Here is a 20,085-nt window from a genome sequence, read left to right as displayed (position 1 = left end):
AATAATTTTTTAAAGTAATTCAAATGATCAAATATTATCTGAATATTATATTTTTTTAAATTCAATTGTTATTTATACTAATTCAGTTAAAATATATTGAAGGTTTAAATATTTTCGCTTGGGTCACCTGGGTTTCATTCGATAATCATTGAGAATTTCATTCGCGAATTTGATAAAAGAAGACAAAGAGAAACACAAACATTGACCACTCAAAAAATATTTATCAAAACGCTTAATGTCCAACGAACAAAGCAATAGTATGGACATAAGGTCAAGAAACACAAGAAAAATTGAACTACAAGGAAACGGATGGGACCTTTTAATGATGAGATTAGGTTTCATGTTGAAATAAAGAACATCAAAAACAGAAAAAGTTTTTAAAAATTTTGAAAAAAGTATCCGAAAACTTAGGATCGTTATTTATACACTGACTGCCTTGAGAAAGCTGATTCAAACCTCAAATAAAAGTTTATTAGAACTTTCAGCCGTTAGAAAAATTTCTACGCCTACATAAAGAATAAAGAAACCGGCAAAAACAGCAAACTCAAAAAACCAAAAAATCAAAAAATCAAAGTCGAGAGAGAAAATTGAGAGAAAATTGTCGAATAAGAAATGATCTATTCAGTGATTCCTATCAATTAAATCTGTAACAGAAATGGGATTTTTTTAAAAGATGGCTCAAAAAACAACAAATATGAATAAATATATTTGAAATCGCAAAATTTTTGAGAGAACCCGTCGCTTCAAGTCCATTAAAGTCAATAGCTTTCAACGGAATACAAAAAATACGCTAAGTTCTGCCCCGATGGGAAAGCAATGATTTCGATATCTCTCGTTGTGAAGTCATCCTTAAGGCATCACAATAAGTATTTTTCTCAATTAACTTCCTAACCTCACTTTGATTGCGATTGTTTTTCTAAAAGAAAATGACTAAAAAACAACAAATAAGAACAAATATGTTCAAAATCGCCAAATTTTTGAGAAAAATTGTCATTTTAAATCCATTAAAGTCAATAGTTTTCAACGGATTACAATAAATACGCTAAACTCTGCCTCAATTGGAAGGGAATGATATCGATATCTCTCATTCCTAAGTCATCATTAAGTCATCACAATCAATATTTTTTGTGATAATTTTTTAACATCAAAAAGATTGTTTTTTTTGTAGGAAAACAACTTCTAAAAACAACAAATACGAACAAAAATTTTCAGAACCACCTATTTTTTGGACAAAATATTCGCTTCAAGGCCATTAAAGTCAAAAGCTTTTAACGGAATACAATAAAGAGGCTAAGTTCTGCCTCGATGGTAAGGCAGTGACATCTCTCATTCAAGTCATCATTAAGTCATAATTGAACACAATAATTCATTTTTCAATTAACTTGTTAACGGTAACTTTTTAACAGCATTAGAATTGTTTTTCTGCAATAAAAAGACTTTAAAAACAAAAAAAATGTGAAGAAATATATTAAAACCACATTACTTTTGAGAAAACTCGTCCCTTTGAAGCCACTTAAGTCAACAGCTTTCAACAGAATACAGAGAATACGCAAAGTTCTGCCTCGACGTGAAGGCAATGATATATGTCTGTCGTCAATCATTGTTAAGTCATCACTATAAATCTTATGACTACGAAAACGACAACAAATACAAGCGAGAACAAAAATTTCATAAGAGAAGTGCGAGAAGAAAGTGCGGAAGTCAATAAAAACATAAGCTTTTCTCTGAAAATCTTTATCTATCTTTTTTGAACAATCGCATTCCTTCTCTAAGCTAATGGGAATTGTCTGTCAAATTTAGGATAAAATAATATTATTGCAAAAGGAACTGTGAAGGCCGAGCAATAATATTTTCCTCAAACATTTATTTTATTAAAGATTAGTTGAAGCATGCAAGGCACAGTTGAATCACGATATGTTGACCTATTTCGTTTCTAGATTTAAAAACACAGAGAACACTTTATCTTAACTTAGATTATTACGTCAATTCTACACCGAAATCCAAGACTAATTCCATGGATAATATACATGGTTAACAATCAACTCCTGACGTCATTTTTGCATGGAAAAAGTGACGTTTTGGATTTATGTCGACATAGTTTACCCAATCAACGGTTGACAACTGACATGTACAACAAAAATAGCAGGCTATAGAGAGAACTGAAAAACAAACGTAGAAAACTTTAAAGTTTGAATGTTAAATTGATAAAATTGCAGATTGTTGCGATCTCACTTGAGCAGTTAATACTGTGTCTTGTTAACGTGTACCCTGTAGTTTATCTGACAGTCGATTTCGTCTTGAAAACTTAAGAATCGAGAGAAAAATGAAATTGAAGATTCTGATAGCTAAACATTAGCGTGATAAAAATCTCCTTTTCTTTGAACAAACGAACTATTTATAATCATTTTTTATTAAAGTATCAGGCGGTGAAAAACAGATTTGTAGTTCAAATACTTGCGTTTTTCAAGCGAAAAATCTAGATGCTACGTCGTCTCTATGACTTCGGCCTCAGTGATTAACCAAGGACCTCTGTTTTGACCGATAAGTCAAGTCCTCTTATGGCAAAGGACGGGTTCTCCTTTGTGATCTGTATTCTATTCTGAAATTGAATGTAACCCTTAATCATTTTTAACTTTTACAATCAAATGTAACCCTAACAACAGAATGTAACCGAATGTAACCAGTTAAATTTGGTTACATTAAGGGTTACACGAATGTAACCCTTAATGTATCCCTTAATCCGAATTTGAATTATTGAGTTATTAACCAAAACTCGTAAAAATTATTTGATTAGTTGATTCGGACTTACTGAGTAGTTCCAGCATTCGAAAATATTATTCAGCAAAGCTGAACGATTAACTATTTGGACTAATATAACAACGTTTAATGCGACGAATATTTACAGTATAGCGAATATAAGGTTACAAAATCGGACTTCACAACTTAGTATCCCGACAGCTTGTAAACCACTAGTAACGAACTGAGCTGAGTAAAACTTTCCTTGTCATTGATATGAAAGCAGCCCTTACAAGAACCAAAAATATGACCAAATAATGGAAAACTTTTTAAAAAAAAAATTGAAAACTTGTGGCATCGAAGTCATAAAACCAATAGTTAGTAGAAAAACTCCGTGTCATTGATAGGAAAGCAGACGTTACATTTGGTCCGCCAACCCGGACAGTGGAATATAAACCGCTGCATAATGTTGGACAAAGCAAAAAGCCTACGAGGCGTTCGAGTTGCACATTGGAACGACTTTGAGGTGCCAACTTTGCCTAAAACAAAACCAAGGGACAAAAAGGCGTCAAAGTAAACAAATTGTGACTCGGTCACGTAGTCACAGCAATCTCGATAGACAAATCATCCACTGCATCAAGCAGATGGAGCTGAAGGAAAAGAAGGTTATAAACTGAACAAAAATAAGGATTGTCATCGCAAAGTTAAAACAGTGTATAACCAAATTTTGCAATTTGATATTAGCCTGGTGAAGCTGCTTCAAGTGATCTGATATCTTCAACAATTTGGAACCCTACCGACTACAGAAAATCTGACAACAAGAATGTATATTTCGCCAACTTAGACGCCGATTGGTTGCCATATTTTCGCAGTCAAACAACCATGGCTGATCAGCCTAATCAGACACCTCTCGAAAGCAAGGCCGCAGAGCCAAATAAAAAGGTTTCAAGATCTAATGGAGAAACTTCCCAAGGCAACCCAAGGGAAAAACCAGGACAACAAGTCCAAAGCGTCTTCCGACAAAAAACGCAAAGAAAGCAAAGAAGCTTGCAGCTCTGGGAAAAAGTTTAACTCCAAAACGTGTTTAAAAAAATTGATTATAAATGAAGCAAAAGGACCTTGTGATGGAATCGCATCGTTTGGAGGAAGAAGGTGCGCACAATCTGGAATACGAAAACGGAGCACTTGATGCAAGAGACTCTGGTTCTGTTGAGGGTGCCGCGCTTAGTATAAGAAGCCGATCGCCTTTCAATTGGAAATGTCCAAGAAGCAAGGACGTTTTTGGCTGGCTCCACAAATCAGAAGTTTGCAAACTTTAAAGAATTCAGTTTTAATTATGAAAAAACGGGCACAACAACTATCGAGTCAGTTCTGAACGAGAAAGCTTACTTGAATCCAGATAACAAAGTGGCGAGCGTTTCAAATTTAACCGTTTATCGGAACACTCTGAGCTCGACACACTGAGCAGTAGTAGTCAGCTACCAAAAATAAAGTTAAGTCATTTCGACGGAAATTCCCTTGAGTGGCCGGAATGGTCAAATATATTTGTGGCAACAGTTAATAATTGTGACATAACCAACACAGAAAAAATGAACCACTTGAAGACATTGTTGACTCTCAAGGCAAGAGGGGCTATAGCAAGGGATAAGGACAAGCAATCAACGATTGTAAAGTCAACTCTTGTGGTATAAATGGCTGTACTAAAAAGCACTACCGATTGCCGATCTCAGAAAACCAAATGGACGAGGGCAATTACGCTGTCAACGTAAGCGCAGCAACAATCAGGCAAAGTAAGGAAATCACGAGCTTTCTTCAGATAGTTCCAGTCTCGATACACAGCGTTAGCAACCAGTTAAACACATATGCTTTTCTCAGTAGTAGATCAACGGTATCATTCGTAGATAAACACGTTAAATAGAAGTTGTGAGCCAAAGGCACCGATGTTAGGCTTAACATAACTGGCATACACAGAACAAAAGATGCGGAGACAGAAAAATTGTCCATCAAAAAAAGAACCGCATTCAAAAGTGCAGTCAATTGAAGCGTTTGTACGCCCGTCAATTTCGTTGGGAACCACGAACTACGACTACAATAAACAAGCTGGAGCAAAGCTTCAACCACTTGAATATTCTCCACAACAAAACGCTAAATTTGATGGAAGTCGGAATCATTCTGGGTCAAGAAGCTTACGAGCTGCAGAGACCATTGGACTACAGGCTAGGAACACGAAGTTAATCTTCCGCCGTTCTAACAGATTTAGGATGGGTAGTCAGTGGACCCATGACGGGCAAAAGAAGACAAAATGTTTGTCATTTCGCCTTTGCAGTGGATACACATTTCCCATCGCAAACAACAGTTCTTTGTGGCCGATCGACTAGCTGAGATATTGGATACAACTAATGTTTCACAGTGCAAAATTGTGAGCGGTTTCATCAACCCAGCGGACATTGGCACGAGAGCAATCATCATTGAGGAACTCAGGAGTGAATGGCTCGCTGGACTGGCCTGGTTAAAGTGAACACAGAGTGAATAAACAGAGCAAGTCAATTTAGTCTTTGCCTCCATTGAAGTGAACATACCCTCATCAGCCTTCATGACACCAGCTGAAACAAAAAAGAAATCGGTTATGAAATGGGAGCAATTCAGTAACTTTAGTAGGCTAGTAAATACAATGGCGTAAGTACATCGAGCATTGAGCAAAAACAAACCAGCCACATTTCTAGTGGGCGTTGAAGAGAGAGAAAAAACAAAGGTATTCAACTTCAAGTTACTACAGCAAGTCATGAATAGTTCGGCAAAGAAACTAAATCTCGGAAAATTGGGAATTTCAAGAAAGCAAAATCCTACAGTTCTCACCTTTTTTTGATGAAAAAGGACTCGATCGCACCAAAAGCAGATTAGACAAAAGTCAAATGGACTTCAATGCAAAACATCTATTATTGCTACACTGGAAACATCATGCGGTTGAATTGTTCTTGCGAAACGAGCACAATAATTGTGGTTCCCAACGCTCAATTTCGTTGGGAACCACAAACTACGACTACAATAGGCTGAAGCAAAGCTTCAACCACTTGAATCTTCTCCCCAACAGTACGTTCAATTTGATGGAAGTCGGCATCGTTCTGGGTTAAGTTGCTTACGAGCTAGAGACTATTGAACTACAAGCTAGGAATACAAAGTGAACCTCTCACCGTTCTAACAGAATTGGGAAGGGTTATAGAAAGTTATTTCGCCTTCATAGATGATGTGAAAGTGGCTACAAATGTACAAAAACGGTGGGGCATAGAAACCTATGCTTCCAAAACCGACGTCGTCAATAAATCAAAGAAGGCAAAGCAGGCAGATAAAATGGTAGAGAGGACGACAAATTTTACAGGGGAGTTATACAAAGTGGGGATGCTATGGAGTGAACCAGAGCGAAACCTGCCGAACAGCTGCAGCTTAGCTTTGGGTCAAATTCATTCACTGGAGCGAAGATTCCAAAGAGATCCGAACTTCGGAAAGAACTGGTATTTGCTACACCATTCAGTGCTAAACCCAAACGAACCCGGCAAAGTGAGACGCGTTTGCGATGCTGCATCAAAGTTAAAAGAAGTATGCATAAGTGAAAAGCTACTAGCAAGACCTGATCTTCTGCACGTGTTGATTGAAACAGCTTTCAGATGTCGTGAAGGACTAATAGCCCTGGCAGCAGATATCGAAGCAATGTTTCTGCAAGTGCAAATTCCCGAGCAGGATAGAAGTTGCTTGAGGTTTTTACGGCGCCCAATAACTAATGAACTTGTTCAAATATACGAACATCAGCGTCATGTGTTTGGAGCTATGAGTTCTTCAACTTGCGCAAAATATGCTCTCAAACGAGTGGGAATCTATAACGAAGGGATGTATCAAACTGCAGCAAAACCAATACAAAACAACTATTACATGGACGATTTCATTAAATCAGTAGACACGCCTGAAGGAGTAATTGAGCCCTTCAGTCAGTTGCGACATCTTCTTTCGAACCAAAAACTTGAATTGAAAAAGGCTTTCAAAGCAATCCCTGCAGACTTGAAATCAATCAGCAATAAAAATTATGTAGAGATTGAACCCAATTTTGAGGGACCTTCAGTGCTTGGACTACAATAGACGGTTACTGATTATAGTCTTCAAGTTTGCAGAGGTAACAATAAGGAAGTTGAAACACCCATAACTCAGAGGAAGATTCTGTCATTGTTGTCTTCAGTGTTCGACCCGATCAGATTGTTCGCTCCGTTTTGTATTCACATGAGACGGCTTCTCAAATGCATCTGAAATATGGATGGTTAACATGGGGACAACGAAGTGGAGCTTGGTGAAGAAGCACAGTTCTTGATGTGGAAGGAGCAACTTCCAATTGTAGCTGAAACAAGCATCGATCAAGGATACTTCAATATAGCGAGGAACAAAACGGAACTTCATGTGTTTGCTGACCCATCTGAAGACACGATGTGTGCAGTAGCCTATCTGCGATCCCAGTCAAAAAAACACTCAGTCGACTTAGCATTTGTAATGGGAAAATGCAGAGTGGCACCGATGAGGCATTTTTCAATACCACGACTGAAACTGCAAGCGGCGGTCATTGCAATACGGTTGAAGGAACATATAGTCAAGGAACAGGAAAAAAAGATACAATACTGCAGTTTTTGATTTGGACCCAACAACAGTACTGCAGTACTACAGTTCCCATCGCGAACAACAGTTGTTTGTGGCCAATCGAGTGGCTGATATATTGGATTCAACTAATTTTTCACAGTGGAAACATGTGAGTGGTATCAACAACCCAGTGGACATTGGCTCGAGAGCAATCAACATTGAGGAACTCCGGAGGAGTGAGTGGCTCACTGAACCGGTCTGGCTAATGCGACCACAGAGTGAAAGGCCAGAGTAAATCAACTCAGTCTTTGCCTCAGATGAGGAGAAATTACTCTAATCAATCTAAGTGACACAGGCTGAGGAAAAGAAATCAGATATTTAATAGCAGCGATTCAGTAATTTTAGCAGGCTAAAAAAATTACAATGGCATAGTTATAGCAAGAATTGAGCAAATTCAAACCAGTCACAAGTGTAGTCAGCGTTGAAGAGCGAGCAAAAACAAAGGCAATCATCTACAAGTTACTACAGCAAGAACAGTTCGGTGAAGAGATGAAATCTCTGAGAGCTGAAATGGAAATTCAATAAAAAAAATCCTACAATTCTCACATTTTCTTGATGAACAAGGACTCAATCACGCCAAAGGTAGAATAGATAAAAGTCAATGGGATTTCACCGCAAAACATCCATTATTGTTTCATAAGAAACATCGTGAGGTTGAGTTGTTCTTGCAATACGAGCACAAAAACAAAAAACACGTAGGCACAGAGCATGTGAGAAATATTGTCCGGCAGAAAATATGAATCCTAGGCATATAAAACAACTTGCGATCAATGAAAAATAAGTTTGTCACCTGCAGAAAGAGCAGAGCACAACCGATAGCACCAAAGATGGCAGATCTACCCAAAAACTGGTTAGATACTTCAGCAGCCTTTACAAACGTTGGAGTTGACTACATTGACCCTTTCACTGTGAGGATTAGCGAAGAAACAAAAAACGATGGTGTTGTCTGTTCTCATGTCTAACTGTGGAAACGGTGCATGTAGAAGTGGTACCTAAGTTCAACACAGATAATTGTCTCAATGCAATTATGCCATTTTATTGCACGAAGAGGCAAATCGAGTACAATAATCAACGGCAATGGGACAAATTTTGTTGAAGCTGAACGAGAATTTGCCGAGTACGTTTCCGCACAGAACAAAGAACAGATCAAAGAACATCTAACTCAACAAGGAATCAGATGGAAGTTCAACCCAACCGCAGCACCTCAATTTGGAGGGTAATGGGAAAGGTTGGTGAGAAGTTGAAAAAAGCAATGTATGTAGTACTGAGGAACTGATCAGTCACAGAGGACATTCTTTCAAATACGATGTGTATTGTGCAATAAACATTGAAAGCGAGACTGTTGATTTCAGTTGACTTAGAAGTATTGACCCAAAATCGTTTTTTGATTGGCGACAAGAATGCTTGCTTACCCTACCTACCATGCAAAGGGGGGAGAATTCATCGATCATCAAAAGCTCTTTCAGCAAACTCATGCCTATGCAAATCCAATTTGAGACAGATTCCGCAAAAGAAATTTTTCCCAACGTTGAATTACTGACAAAAATGGCGCTCTACAGCGAACGAAAACTTTAAAAAAAGGCAACCTTTTTTTGATCAAAGACGGCGACAAACTATGATATTAAAAATTAGGTCGAGTCGCAGAGACAATAGAAAGATCCGACGGATTGATTCGGTCAGCGAAAACTCGAAGGAACGATAGAGTTTGCAGGAGACCAGTGGTGAAGCTGGCCCCTGTGTTACCAAACAAGACAGATCTTTTCGTGATGGAAAACAGGGCCGACGATGTGAAGGCCGAACAATAAAAATGTCTTCAAAAATTTGCTTTTTTAAAGGAACAATTGAAGCATGCAAGACAAAGTTGAGTCACCATATGTCGACATATTTGGTTTCTAACACTTGGTTATTAACATGGAGTACGCTTTTCATTAACTTAAATTATTACGTCAATTCTAAGCCAAAATCCATGGATAATTACATGGATATTCTACATGGTTAACCATCAACTCCTGACGTCATTTTTGCAAGGAAAAAATTAAGTTTTGTAGTTATGTCGATAAAGTTCACCCAATCAACGGCTGAGAACTGAAATGTACAACAAAAAAAGCAGGCTATAGATAGAACTGAAACAACAAACGCGGATAACTTTAAAGTCTGAATGTTAAATTGATAAAACTCCAGATTGTGGCAATCTCACTTGAGCATTAAAATAGTGTGCCTTGTTAACTTGAACATGGTAGTTTGTCTGACCATGGATTTGGTCTTGAAAGTTTAAATATCGTGAGAGATATGAAATTAAAGAGTGTCTGATAGCTAAACATTACGATGACGAAACTTTTCTTGTGACCAGACGAATGATTGATAATCAGTTCGTTGAAAGTAATAGGCGCTGAAAGATAGATTTGCAGTTCACAGACCTCAGTTGTGACCAATTTTTCAAGTCCGCTTATGGCAAAAGACGGGTTCTCCTCTGTGAATAGTTTTCTAACCTGAAGCCAAATTAACCCCTAAATTGATTTGAAAACTCAAACATTGAACAAACTATAACGATACAAAAGTTCAGGTTTCGATAACCGCAACTTGAATTATTGAGTTGAATCAAAACTCAGAAAAGTTATTTGATTAGTTAATTCGGAATTACCGAATATCTCCAGCATTCGAAATTAATATTCAGCAAAGCTGAACGATTAGCTATTTTATTTGGACTATTAAAACAACGTTTGATGCGACGGGAATTTTACAGTATAGCAGATATAAAGTTACAACAGCGAACTGCACAACTTAGTATCCCGACAGCTTGTAAACCACTAATAAAGAACTGGGCGGTGTAAAATTTTTCTTGTCATTGATAGAAAAGCAGCGGTTACAGGAACCAAAAAACTGATGTAAAATAGGAAAAATTTTAAAAAATTATGAAAACTTGTGGCATCGAAGTCAAATAACCAATAGTTAGAAGAGACTGCCAACCATTTTCATTTTGGTAGCAGTGGAAAAGAAATTAGTCCTTTCATTATCGAGATTGTCTTACAAGTACGCTTAAAAGAAAAATTTAAGATCGATAAATGTTCTTCGTCAAGTTAAATTTCGTCAAGTTGTTTTTGAAGTCTTAACATCCATTAGCTGTCCACTCAAAGCGCTAGATAGGTTTAATTGCGCTAATAAACGAGCCTACTTAAATTTTAGTCAACTCTACTGCCATTGGAATACAAAAAACTTTTAAAATCTCAAAAAAAAGTTTAGAAAAGAATCTCAAAAGGAATTTCATTAGAATTTACGAAAAGTCAGAGTTGACGACATAAAAAAATTGGCGATTCCTTCAAAACATTATTTTTGTTCATTGGACAGCGTTTTACTGCATATTAGGTTTATGTTTTTATCGGAACCTTGATATGAAAAGTTTCTAGTTTCTATGTGACTTGAAATAAAAAACTAAAAAAAAACGTTTTTAACAAACAGCACTCAAATACCAGTTGATTTTTTAATAGTAAAATTCCTAATAAGAATATAACTAGCTTTTTTAATGCCTTTTGTCTATTCAGACCCCAGAATAGAAAAATTTTAATTTGAACAAAAACTCCTCTAAAATTGAACAAAATCATGCCAAATATCACGTGGTATCATAAAAATTTAGACCTCGGTAACTCCTCGAAAAAAAAATGAAATTCAAAAAAACTTTAATTTTGAACTCTACGCTAGACGGGCTTTCTAATGGTACCACTCACATTTCTTTGCGGTGAATATATCGATCAGCCAAAATGGACTGGAGAAAAAAAACCCATTTGAGTGTATAATTCTTCCCCCACAAGAGGGGTCGGAACAACATGGGCTTTAATAGCAGCTTTTAATTGTTACTGTGACAAACTACTACAATTTTCAGACAATTTTTTCGAAAAAAAACAAGTTTTTTTTCCAATTCGATATAATTGAGTTTTAAAAGCGCTCAGTTAAGATTTTGTATTAAAAAATTATCAGAAAAAGTTTAATTAAAATAAAGTCCGCCACAACTAATACAGTTCAGTAGTTTTATTAATTTTAACAGCAGTCAATTCTGAAAATTTCCAAATTAGCAGAAAACACATTATTAGAAAAATGTGATAAGTAACAAATAAAGTTTTTTTTTCATTTTTTATTGCCATAGAGAGGCGCAAAATGAAGCTAACAAACGCTTTTTTCCTGCCATTTTTGCCTAATACAAAAACATTTAGCTGCCGGGTATTAATCCATCGGTCAAAATCGGCTCATCAAAAAAAATCAGGTCGGCGTAAAGTTGCTAGAGCTCAAGTTTGCTAGGCTGGAATAATGATTTGAGAAGTAGTTTACAAAAACACTGGGCCATCATAGCGCCTAAACTTGTTTTTAGTTCTTTGTGACCATTTGATATATACCTTCATCGTGATTTTATCGAATGTCAAAAGAAGTCTTTGACGAAAATTAGTAAAAGTAAGTGAAAAGTAGCAACACTTGATAAAAACTTTCAAAGCAGTCCAGCGTTTTCATCAAAATAATTTCGAAAAAACGTTATGGTTAGTTGTTCTTTTTTCCACACTTTGAGCAACGTTTTTAAGAGATCACACAGAGACTAAGCGCCTGTTGACTTTTGAACATCACTGGAAAATAGTACGTGTGCATTTTATAAAACCAGCCAAATTTTAGAAATGTATTGGAAAAATAGCTCGCTGGCTATAATACATGAGCCTGCTCTGATGTACTTTTCATTTCACATTTATTAAGATCCAAAATTTTTCCAGTATTTTCCAACACAAACAATGACAAATAATGAAGTCGAAAGAATGGATGCAAGCATATGTTAAAAAGAACAGATCTATGAAGAGATATGTGGAATTTACATACATGGACCACTTGACAATATGGTGTTGCTTATAGCCACACTTGAATAAACAGTTGAAGACATTAAACATTATGGGAATTTTGGAGAAATATAGTTTGCGGCAAAATTCTCTCGTTTTCCTTGACTAACTTCATTAAATTTGACATTTAAAGTTCTCGCTTTCAAGCGATTGCAGTTCATCAAAATCAAATTGAGCTCTCTGGGAGCAAATTTCGACAGTCAATTTTTACATAGAATGTGAAAGGAAGTTTCGTCACCTGTTTGAATCAAACATGGCCGAGAACACTAGCGATGACGAGTCACTTTGGGAGGCCACCAAAAAGGTTAGTGTGCCAGTAGAGGCACGTTCAATATCACAAAGTCAAAACTTCCACCAACTAAGTCATAATGTTGACCTATTTGAGTGAAATACTCCCCTGCAAGTTTCGAAGCGCCAGATCCCACTCTAATAGGCTCGACATTGGCAGTTTTTCCTATTTACAAAGCCGCATTTCAAACCTTCAAGATCGTGTTTCAAGCATTGTTACGTGACTCCCGCTAAAGTAAATTAGAAAATGAGGCTTGAATCTCAAGCCGCCGTAGGAGAATAGGAGACGTAGGGCACTGAGAAAAAATTAATATTAATATTAATCGTTTAAGCAAATTTTTGTGTTTCAGCATTGGGAATTCTTCAAACACAAGGTAAGTTTTTTCTTAATAATTAGTAGATTTCACAATAAACACCAGCCACTCCAACCGAGTTAATCAAAATCGCATGATCTCTCTGAAGCAATGATCTAGCTAAATTTATAGTTACCTGACAATTTACCCAATTCCATTTTACCCCATGCCGACTCACCCAATGCTCTTTGATCTTTTCGTTCAATCAGTTGTGATAGTTATATATCAAGTCTCACGGGCCGTTGAATTATATAATTTGTCCCGACACCAAATTTATGTCGAAGACAGTTCCCAATCTCCAGTTAGAACAATTCAACAACGAGTTTCAACAAAATTTCAGGCAAAAGAAGTAGGCACTACAATCCAAACCGAAACGCAGAAATTCAGTGATGAGGTCAATAAATTTGTGCTCACACCTACAAAACGTGACGACGATAACAACCAATCCAACACTGCCGATGATCAATCTACCCACGAAACCCAACTCGCCATACCCAAATTTCTACCAAAGTACAGTTCAACGGACCCAAAAGTTATAACGAAAGCTCTCGTGTTTCACTTGAAGAGAGAGCGGGTTTTGAAGCAGCTAAACATGTTCCGACTGGGCACGAAAGAGTTGAAACCTCACGTGTTTTCGGACATTTGTCCAGAAGAGAGAGCCGAGAAGTTCAAGTTGATGAGGCGGACTTCCCAGCCTTTGTTCATTATTGAGAAAATGAAAACAACTGAACAGAGGGATAAAGAGGTCAGTAATGTGTAGTTTATACTACAATTTGATATTTGATCAGATCATGTTTGAATATCGGATGGTTCAGTTTGAGCACATTTTGTAATACCATTCGTTTCTAATTGTACAGTAAGGGATAAGCGATTTTCCTTCAATTTTTTCATGCTTGTTTCCAAGCAGCAGCTGGGGAATTTTGTCGTTAAAAGTTTCTGTCATCGACAAACCAACTGCTATTGCAACTGTAGTCAATCGAATTTTTGGTATGTTCCGAGAAAATTATCCCAAAATCGGATTCCTGAAGACAGCAAATTTAAGAACGTGCTTTGCGTGAAAACTGCCGTTATATATGTCATTATGGATTTTTCTATTAATTCAAAACCCTCTCTGTTGGTATTTTTTCAATTATGTTACAAATAATAAATGAATTTCGTAGTAAACAAAATCATGATTAATCATGTAAAAAGAACAAGTTCAGAAGTTCAGACCATTTCAATTAACAGTTACATCACGCTTTCACACAAACTCGAGGCACCTATCTTCTTCAAAAAGGCATTGCTCTGAGTAAACTGTATGGTCATTTTTTGAACCACCGGTATGCCAAAACCGGTTTCGGATTGATTCCTGTATCCTGAACTTTGTCAACTTTTAGTTCAGAACAAGTGCTGTCCAGGATTTGAGTCTATTCAGTAAAATTTGTCAATGGTGTAGGTGAATATAAAACTGGTCAAAAAGTGAATTAGTAGATTGATGACGCCCTGTTTTCGCTGGTTTGAAATTACACTCATAAGTCTTCCAAAGTAACAAAGCTCACACTTTCTAGTTCTAAGAATGCTTTGTAGATAAAAAAATTCTATGTTGCTACCAGAAATTAGTCATAGTAAATACCGTCATGATTAATTAAGAAAGGCGCTATTAAAATTCCGATTGATTTTTCTGGATTTAAGCTTATTTGATCATTGAAGAAGTAAATTAATATTTGAATTATTTGTGAACGATCATTATAAAAAAATATTGCAATAAAAGCCTTAAAACACAAAAACCACTTGCCTTAAAAACTTAGATTATAAAAATTTCAATGCACTCTTTTCACCATCACTAGCAATTCAATTTAACCTAAAGTGAAACCCAATTACTTTCAACGGATTGCACTAAACGACAACCATGCGGTTGGTTTTGATAGCTTGCTTAAGAATAGGAGAACAGCTATATTGGGTAAGGATTGGGGATCGCAAATTGAACTTAAAATCATGATAATTAGACGTTATCAATTTTTTCGGTGGTAAACAATGACCAAGGAGACTAGAAAATACTAAGAGATAATTGTACAGCAGTTTAATGCCTGCAGATTTTACCAGTTGATCTCGTTTCTGAGCATGAAAAGTCAAATGGTCAGACAAAAAAATGATCAACCAAAAAATCGCACAAAAAGACCGACATTATCCAAATAATTGCTAGACATTGTTGGAGAGCATTAACAGTATTGACATCCCCTTTATAATTATTTTTCTTCATTTCAATTTCCTAAAATTAGAAGTGAACTATATCAAATCAGTTTTATGCTAGTTTTTGTCAAACAATTAAGCTTTCGAAAATTCACAAAACAAACGTGTTTCGACAAAACAACAGTTTTTCCCTTTCAGTGGTAAATGAGGTCTCCATAAGGGACTATTTATGGCAACAAGGCGGCTCGGTAATGAGCGTTCGCACATAAAGTTCCCTTCATCTACATTTTCCACCTACTTGTCTTCCAAATGAGGAGATCAAAAATTAATATATCGTTCAAGAAAACCATTAAATGAAAAAAATGGAAATACCTCAGAGAGCTGATGAGAATAGTCATTAATGTGACAACCAGAAAAGACAACGATATACATCAAATATGCACAAATATTAATTACGTCAGAAACTCCTTGTCTATTTTTCAAAACAAGTATTTACCAATCAAAATGGCATCAAATAAAACCTGTACATTACAAAGAAAAAAAATGGTACTTTTCCTCAATGCGACTTGATAACAAGTCGACAAGAAAAGAGCAAGAAGGCAAAGTTTAAAACACGTTGCCAATTTTTTGAAAAAACAACTTATGTCAAACTAATTAAAAAAACATTATGTATCAACTGAAAACATAGAGAAAGTCATCTTTGTCTCTATAGAAAGTGATTGACACATTTCATTATCCAGGATATGTCATACGACTACAAAAAGAACGAAAAAACAGGCAGAAATAAAATAAATTCAGAATTTGCACCAAAACAATGTCCCAGTCAATAAAACATTAAGCCTTTCACCAAGAAAACTAAAATGTTTTGGTCGCTTTTTTTTCAAATGAAAACAGAACCGGCCATTAATGTGAGACTGTGAAAAGAAAAAGGAAATAAAAAAAATTGAGCAAGAATCACGAATATGTTATGAAAACTCGTAGTACCAAGATCAAAGACCATTGAAGAACATAAAACAGTTAAGAAGAGCAAAGTGTAGTACACTAGACAGAGGATGTGACTTGTCTATAGAGAACCAAGCTGCAAATAAACAGAACTAAGATAGGCAAAGCTCAAAAATTCATTGTCCCTTTTGAAAAAAATAATTTCAAAGTTCATGAAAAACATAAGCTTTCAACTAAAAAAATAGACAGTTCAATTTGCAAAGGCATAAAAAACTAATTGCGCCTGTTATTATTGAGACCAAGTTTCAAGACTATAAAATAACTATAAATTCCAAAAGCACTAAATAATTTCACAAACAACTTTACGAAACGCCAGGATTGAAGCCGTTACATCCATCAGATAGTAATCTCGGCAAATTTGAATCATCACTTCGGTTTTCGATAAACACCATAAAATCTTTTAATTAAATGACGAACTCAAAACGAAAGCAACAAACCAAAAACACTAAAAAGTTTCTATAACTCAAATTTCTTCTAAAACAAATTGACTAAGCCCTAAAGACACCAGTCAAAAAGTTTAACAAACGAAGAAAGTATTTGGTTCTATAAAAGAAAGGAGATCTCTCAAAACTGAGGCTAAACTACGAAAATGATAAGAAAGTGTAAAATTCGAAAAACTTACGAAAACCAGAACAAAAAAGAAAAATTGAAGAATACTTTTTACATTCAAAAAAAATTTTTTGAAAGTAAAAAAAAAACCATTAGCTATATATACCAGTGTTACTCATTGAGTTTATTTATATGTCTACAGGTGGCTATTGAGACATCTCATTACCCAATATATGACATACGACAACAAAAAATAAGAATTACAGGGCAAATTTGAAAAAGACTACCAAATTCTCAGAGATAATGGAGTCACAACCCTTAAAACCCTATAATATAAAAGCAATAATTAGTTTCCATTGTATAATTTAAGCGCTTTTTTCCAATTGGATTGCTCAGTTTGGTGACAATGAACCAAGGAAAAAAAATTATAGCAAAAATGGGCAATTATTCACAAAAATCACAAAACTCTGTTTGAGAACTCGTATAACCAAAACCAAGAGGCCGTTATTTAAGAACAACTGCCATAAATAAAAGTTTTTCTCCTCTACGAGAAATATTTGAACTGTATTTTCTGAGAAAAAGCTAAAAATGACCGAAATCAGATAAAAAAAATCGAAAAGTTCTCAAAACCAACAAAATTTTTTTAGAACAATGTTATTCAATATCACAGGAGACAACAGGACATTAGATAACAAGCGAAAGGATTCTATAGGTTCACTTAATTCTCTTGAAGAAGCCATTTGGATATTTTGCTCAGAGATAAATAGCAATGAGACTGTAAACGGAATATCATATGAAGGCAAAAAAAAACAGAATTCACCTAAAGTTTACTAAAACTCTTCGTCAAATCCATTAGGTTGCCCCTGAATACAAACTATATCTACATTCGGCCATATTTTCACGTCAATTTTCATTATTTGAACCGTTATTTTCAAATATTTGGCACTAATTAACATTAAAGAAACAATGAACCAAAATATTTTGAAAAACAAGCAGCTCCCAAATGAAACTTAAAAATTTCTGGTTGTAAGAATCCATGATAAGATCACACCTATCCCTGACTTTGCTGGGCGCACAAAAAACCACCCAATTAATCCAAATGTTTGTGAAGTAGATCACGCGGCAAATTAAATATTTCAAAAATCAAAATAACAATGATGCTTTTTGTATTATTTTTGAGTTAAATTTGCAAAAACGGCAAAATTTTAATTGCGGAAGACTTTTAGCAACATTTTGGGGATTATAGAGTCTGTGTCAGCGGTTTTTTAGGTCACTAGGTCTGGCAAATTTTAATCAAGTGGACCAGAAATAGCATATTTTGTGCAATTTTTACTGAATAAAATTCGAAAACTTTAGTAACTTTATTTTTGCCAATCAAACTTCAATCAAACAACTTAGCAACGCCTTTCTATATTAAAAGAAAACAATAACACTATCATTAAAATTTCTGATATGTTTTCAATTATATTAGCAAAATTGAGCCGAATTTTAGTGAAACTTTCGCAGATGTTTATAAAAACTGTCGAATATTCACAAAACTTTAAACCTGGATAACTCCCTGTAAAAAATAAAATTTGAAAAATCTGTTTAATTCGATATTTTAGGATATACGTGCTTTCTAATGATACCACTCACAACTCTCTACGATGAATATATCGATCGGCCAAAACTGTGTGACTACAGTAGGGGTTTGAACAATATTTCTGTTTTGTATCACGCTTTTGCACAATAATACATACGTATTCTCTTACCAATTTACTTGACCAAGTTGCAAGAGTTGTTGGTGCAATTCAAATTTGCAATATCGAGAGATAAAATTCATGTTCCATGCACATAATTCAGTCTCGGTTGATTTCAGCTTCAGATGAGGAAGCTGAGTAGACGCGGAACACTATTAAAAATGGCTCTGAAAGAAACACCCACCGAACCTGAGAAAGAAAAGAAGTTCTTGATCTTCTGAAATCGCTACGATGCTGATTCGTCAATAAAATCCAATATAATTTATCGAGAAATAGATTAATTAAACACTATTTAAAACTAGCTTTTTTTAGCATGAGTCATTTAAGTATAGTTCGATAATCTCGAAATACTTGGTATGTTCAAAACTTTGAATCTTAAAATTGACATTAAAACCAAGTATTATGATTGAATCCACTCTAATTTTAACACCAACTCCAGAGAGAAAACTGGATGCTTTTATCTCAAAACTTTCCAAGTATTCCAAAATGTCTCGATTATTCTTTTGAGATTTCTTTTCTCGGAGACGGTGATAACAAATTTTTTTTGCATTAGTATAACAGATTCTATGGTTGCGTATATCAGAAAAGAATATTCCTTGATATTTGAATTGCGAAAGCAAATGAAAAAACCGAAAATAAATTCGTAATTCAAATTTCATCAGTTGCATTTTTGTATCACAGAACTAGTCAAAATCAATGTTCTATTACTGACACAGACACGAAAAAATCTTTTAAAGAATTTTGAAGAAAAAAGTAATAGAACTCAATCGCTTCAATTTTTCAAAGTTTTACATTGCTTTAGTCAGCTGCATTACACCGCATAGGCATACCCAAAAATTGCCGTCTTAGTAAAAATCGCTCGAAATTTAGATACATAAGTTGAACGAAATTAGGAGACATCCGTTGTATCTTACTTTTCGGAAAAGGGGTTTGGCCAATTTTGCGAAATAAAAGAACTTTCAAATCGTAAAATAGGTTACAAGTCTTGTAGCACATTTTAGCTCATTTTAGGCATACATTATTCGTATTAAAAGCATCTCTTATTCGGAATTGAGCCTAATTAAATGCGCGCAATTTCAGCATGCAAAGTGACTTAATACTTTGTAATAAGCACACTAATAGAGATTTAATTGAAGCTCTAAAAGCTTAAAGTGCTTTAAATACAAGCAACCACAAAAACTGATTTCTTTTCCGAAAAATCCTTCGCATATCAAAAGCTTTATATATCAATGTGGGACTGGCCAATTTTATTAAGTAGTAATAAATAGTACTAATAAAAAGTGATAAGTAGTAATAAAGTTCAATAAGTAGTAATAAAGTTGTACTAAGTAGTAATAGATTACTACTTGTAGTAATAAGTTAGGCTTAATTAAACAAGTAGTAATTAAGTTAGGCTTAATTGCGGATTATAGTGCCAAATCGAGATACTTTACTAGTGATTGATTTGAAATATATAACAAACTTACGTCGGACGAATTGTTCTCAAACGACCGGCGAGCAGTTGGCTTCGTCAATTGCTAGCTACGGTTTAGTGAGGCTCGATTTAGCTTTATGAAAAGGGCGTGCGGTGATCGCGGGGGGGGGGGGGTGTGCACGGGGGCAACAGTGGAGGTTGGGGAGGTTGCAACGGTGGGAGGGGTTTTTTGGCTGCACGGGGCAATTCCGGCCTGAACGATGTGATGTGCAGGTGTGGGGATTAGGGGGCTA

The 20,085-nt window shown here is 35.4% G+C and overlaps 2 protein-coding genes across 2 annotated transcripts; both read left to right on the top strand.

Moving 5' to 3' along the window:
• Positions 1 to 6,084: 6,084 nt before the first annotated feature.
• Positions 6,085 to 6,864, top strand: LOC142358697 (uncharacterized). Its single transcript, XM_075410263.1, has one exon. The coding sequence runs from the start codon at positions 6,085 to 6,087 to the stop codon at positions 6,862 to 6,864; it is 780 nt and encodes a 259-aa protein (XP_075266378.1).
• A 5,435-nt stretch (positions 6,865 to 12,299) lies between these two features.
• LOC142345997 (uncharacterized) lies at positions 12,300 to 18,676 on the top strand. The gene is made up of 4 exons (XM_075398470.1): positions 12,300 to 12,582; positions 12,917 to 12,940; positions 13,260 to 13,664; positions 18,498 to 18,676. The coding sequence occupies exons 1-4, from the start codon at positions 12,532 to 12,534 to the stop codon at positions 18,597 to 18,599; spliced, it is 582 nt and encodes a 193-aa protein (XP_075254585.1). The 5' UTR covers positions 12,300 to 12,531; the 3' UTR covers positions 18,600 to 18,676.
• Positions 18,677 to 20,085: the final 1,409 nt, after the last annotated feature.

This window comes from Convolutriloba macropyga, chromosome 1 (assembly GCF_964194025.1).
Source record: "Convolutriloba macropyga chromosome 1, txConMacr16.3, whole genome shotgun sequence".
NCBI classification, from domain to species: domain Eukaryota; kingdom Metazoa; phylum Xenacoelomorpha; order Acoela; family Convolutidae; genus Convolutriloba; species Convolutriloba macropyga.
Note: the sequence above shows the minus strand (reverse complement) of the source record. Positions and strands in the feature narration are given on the sequence as shown.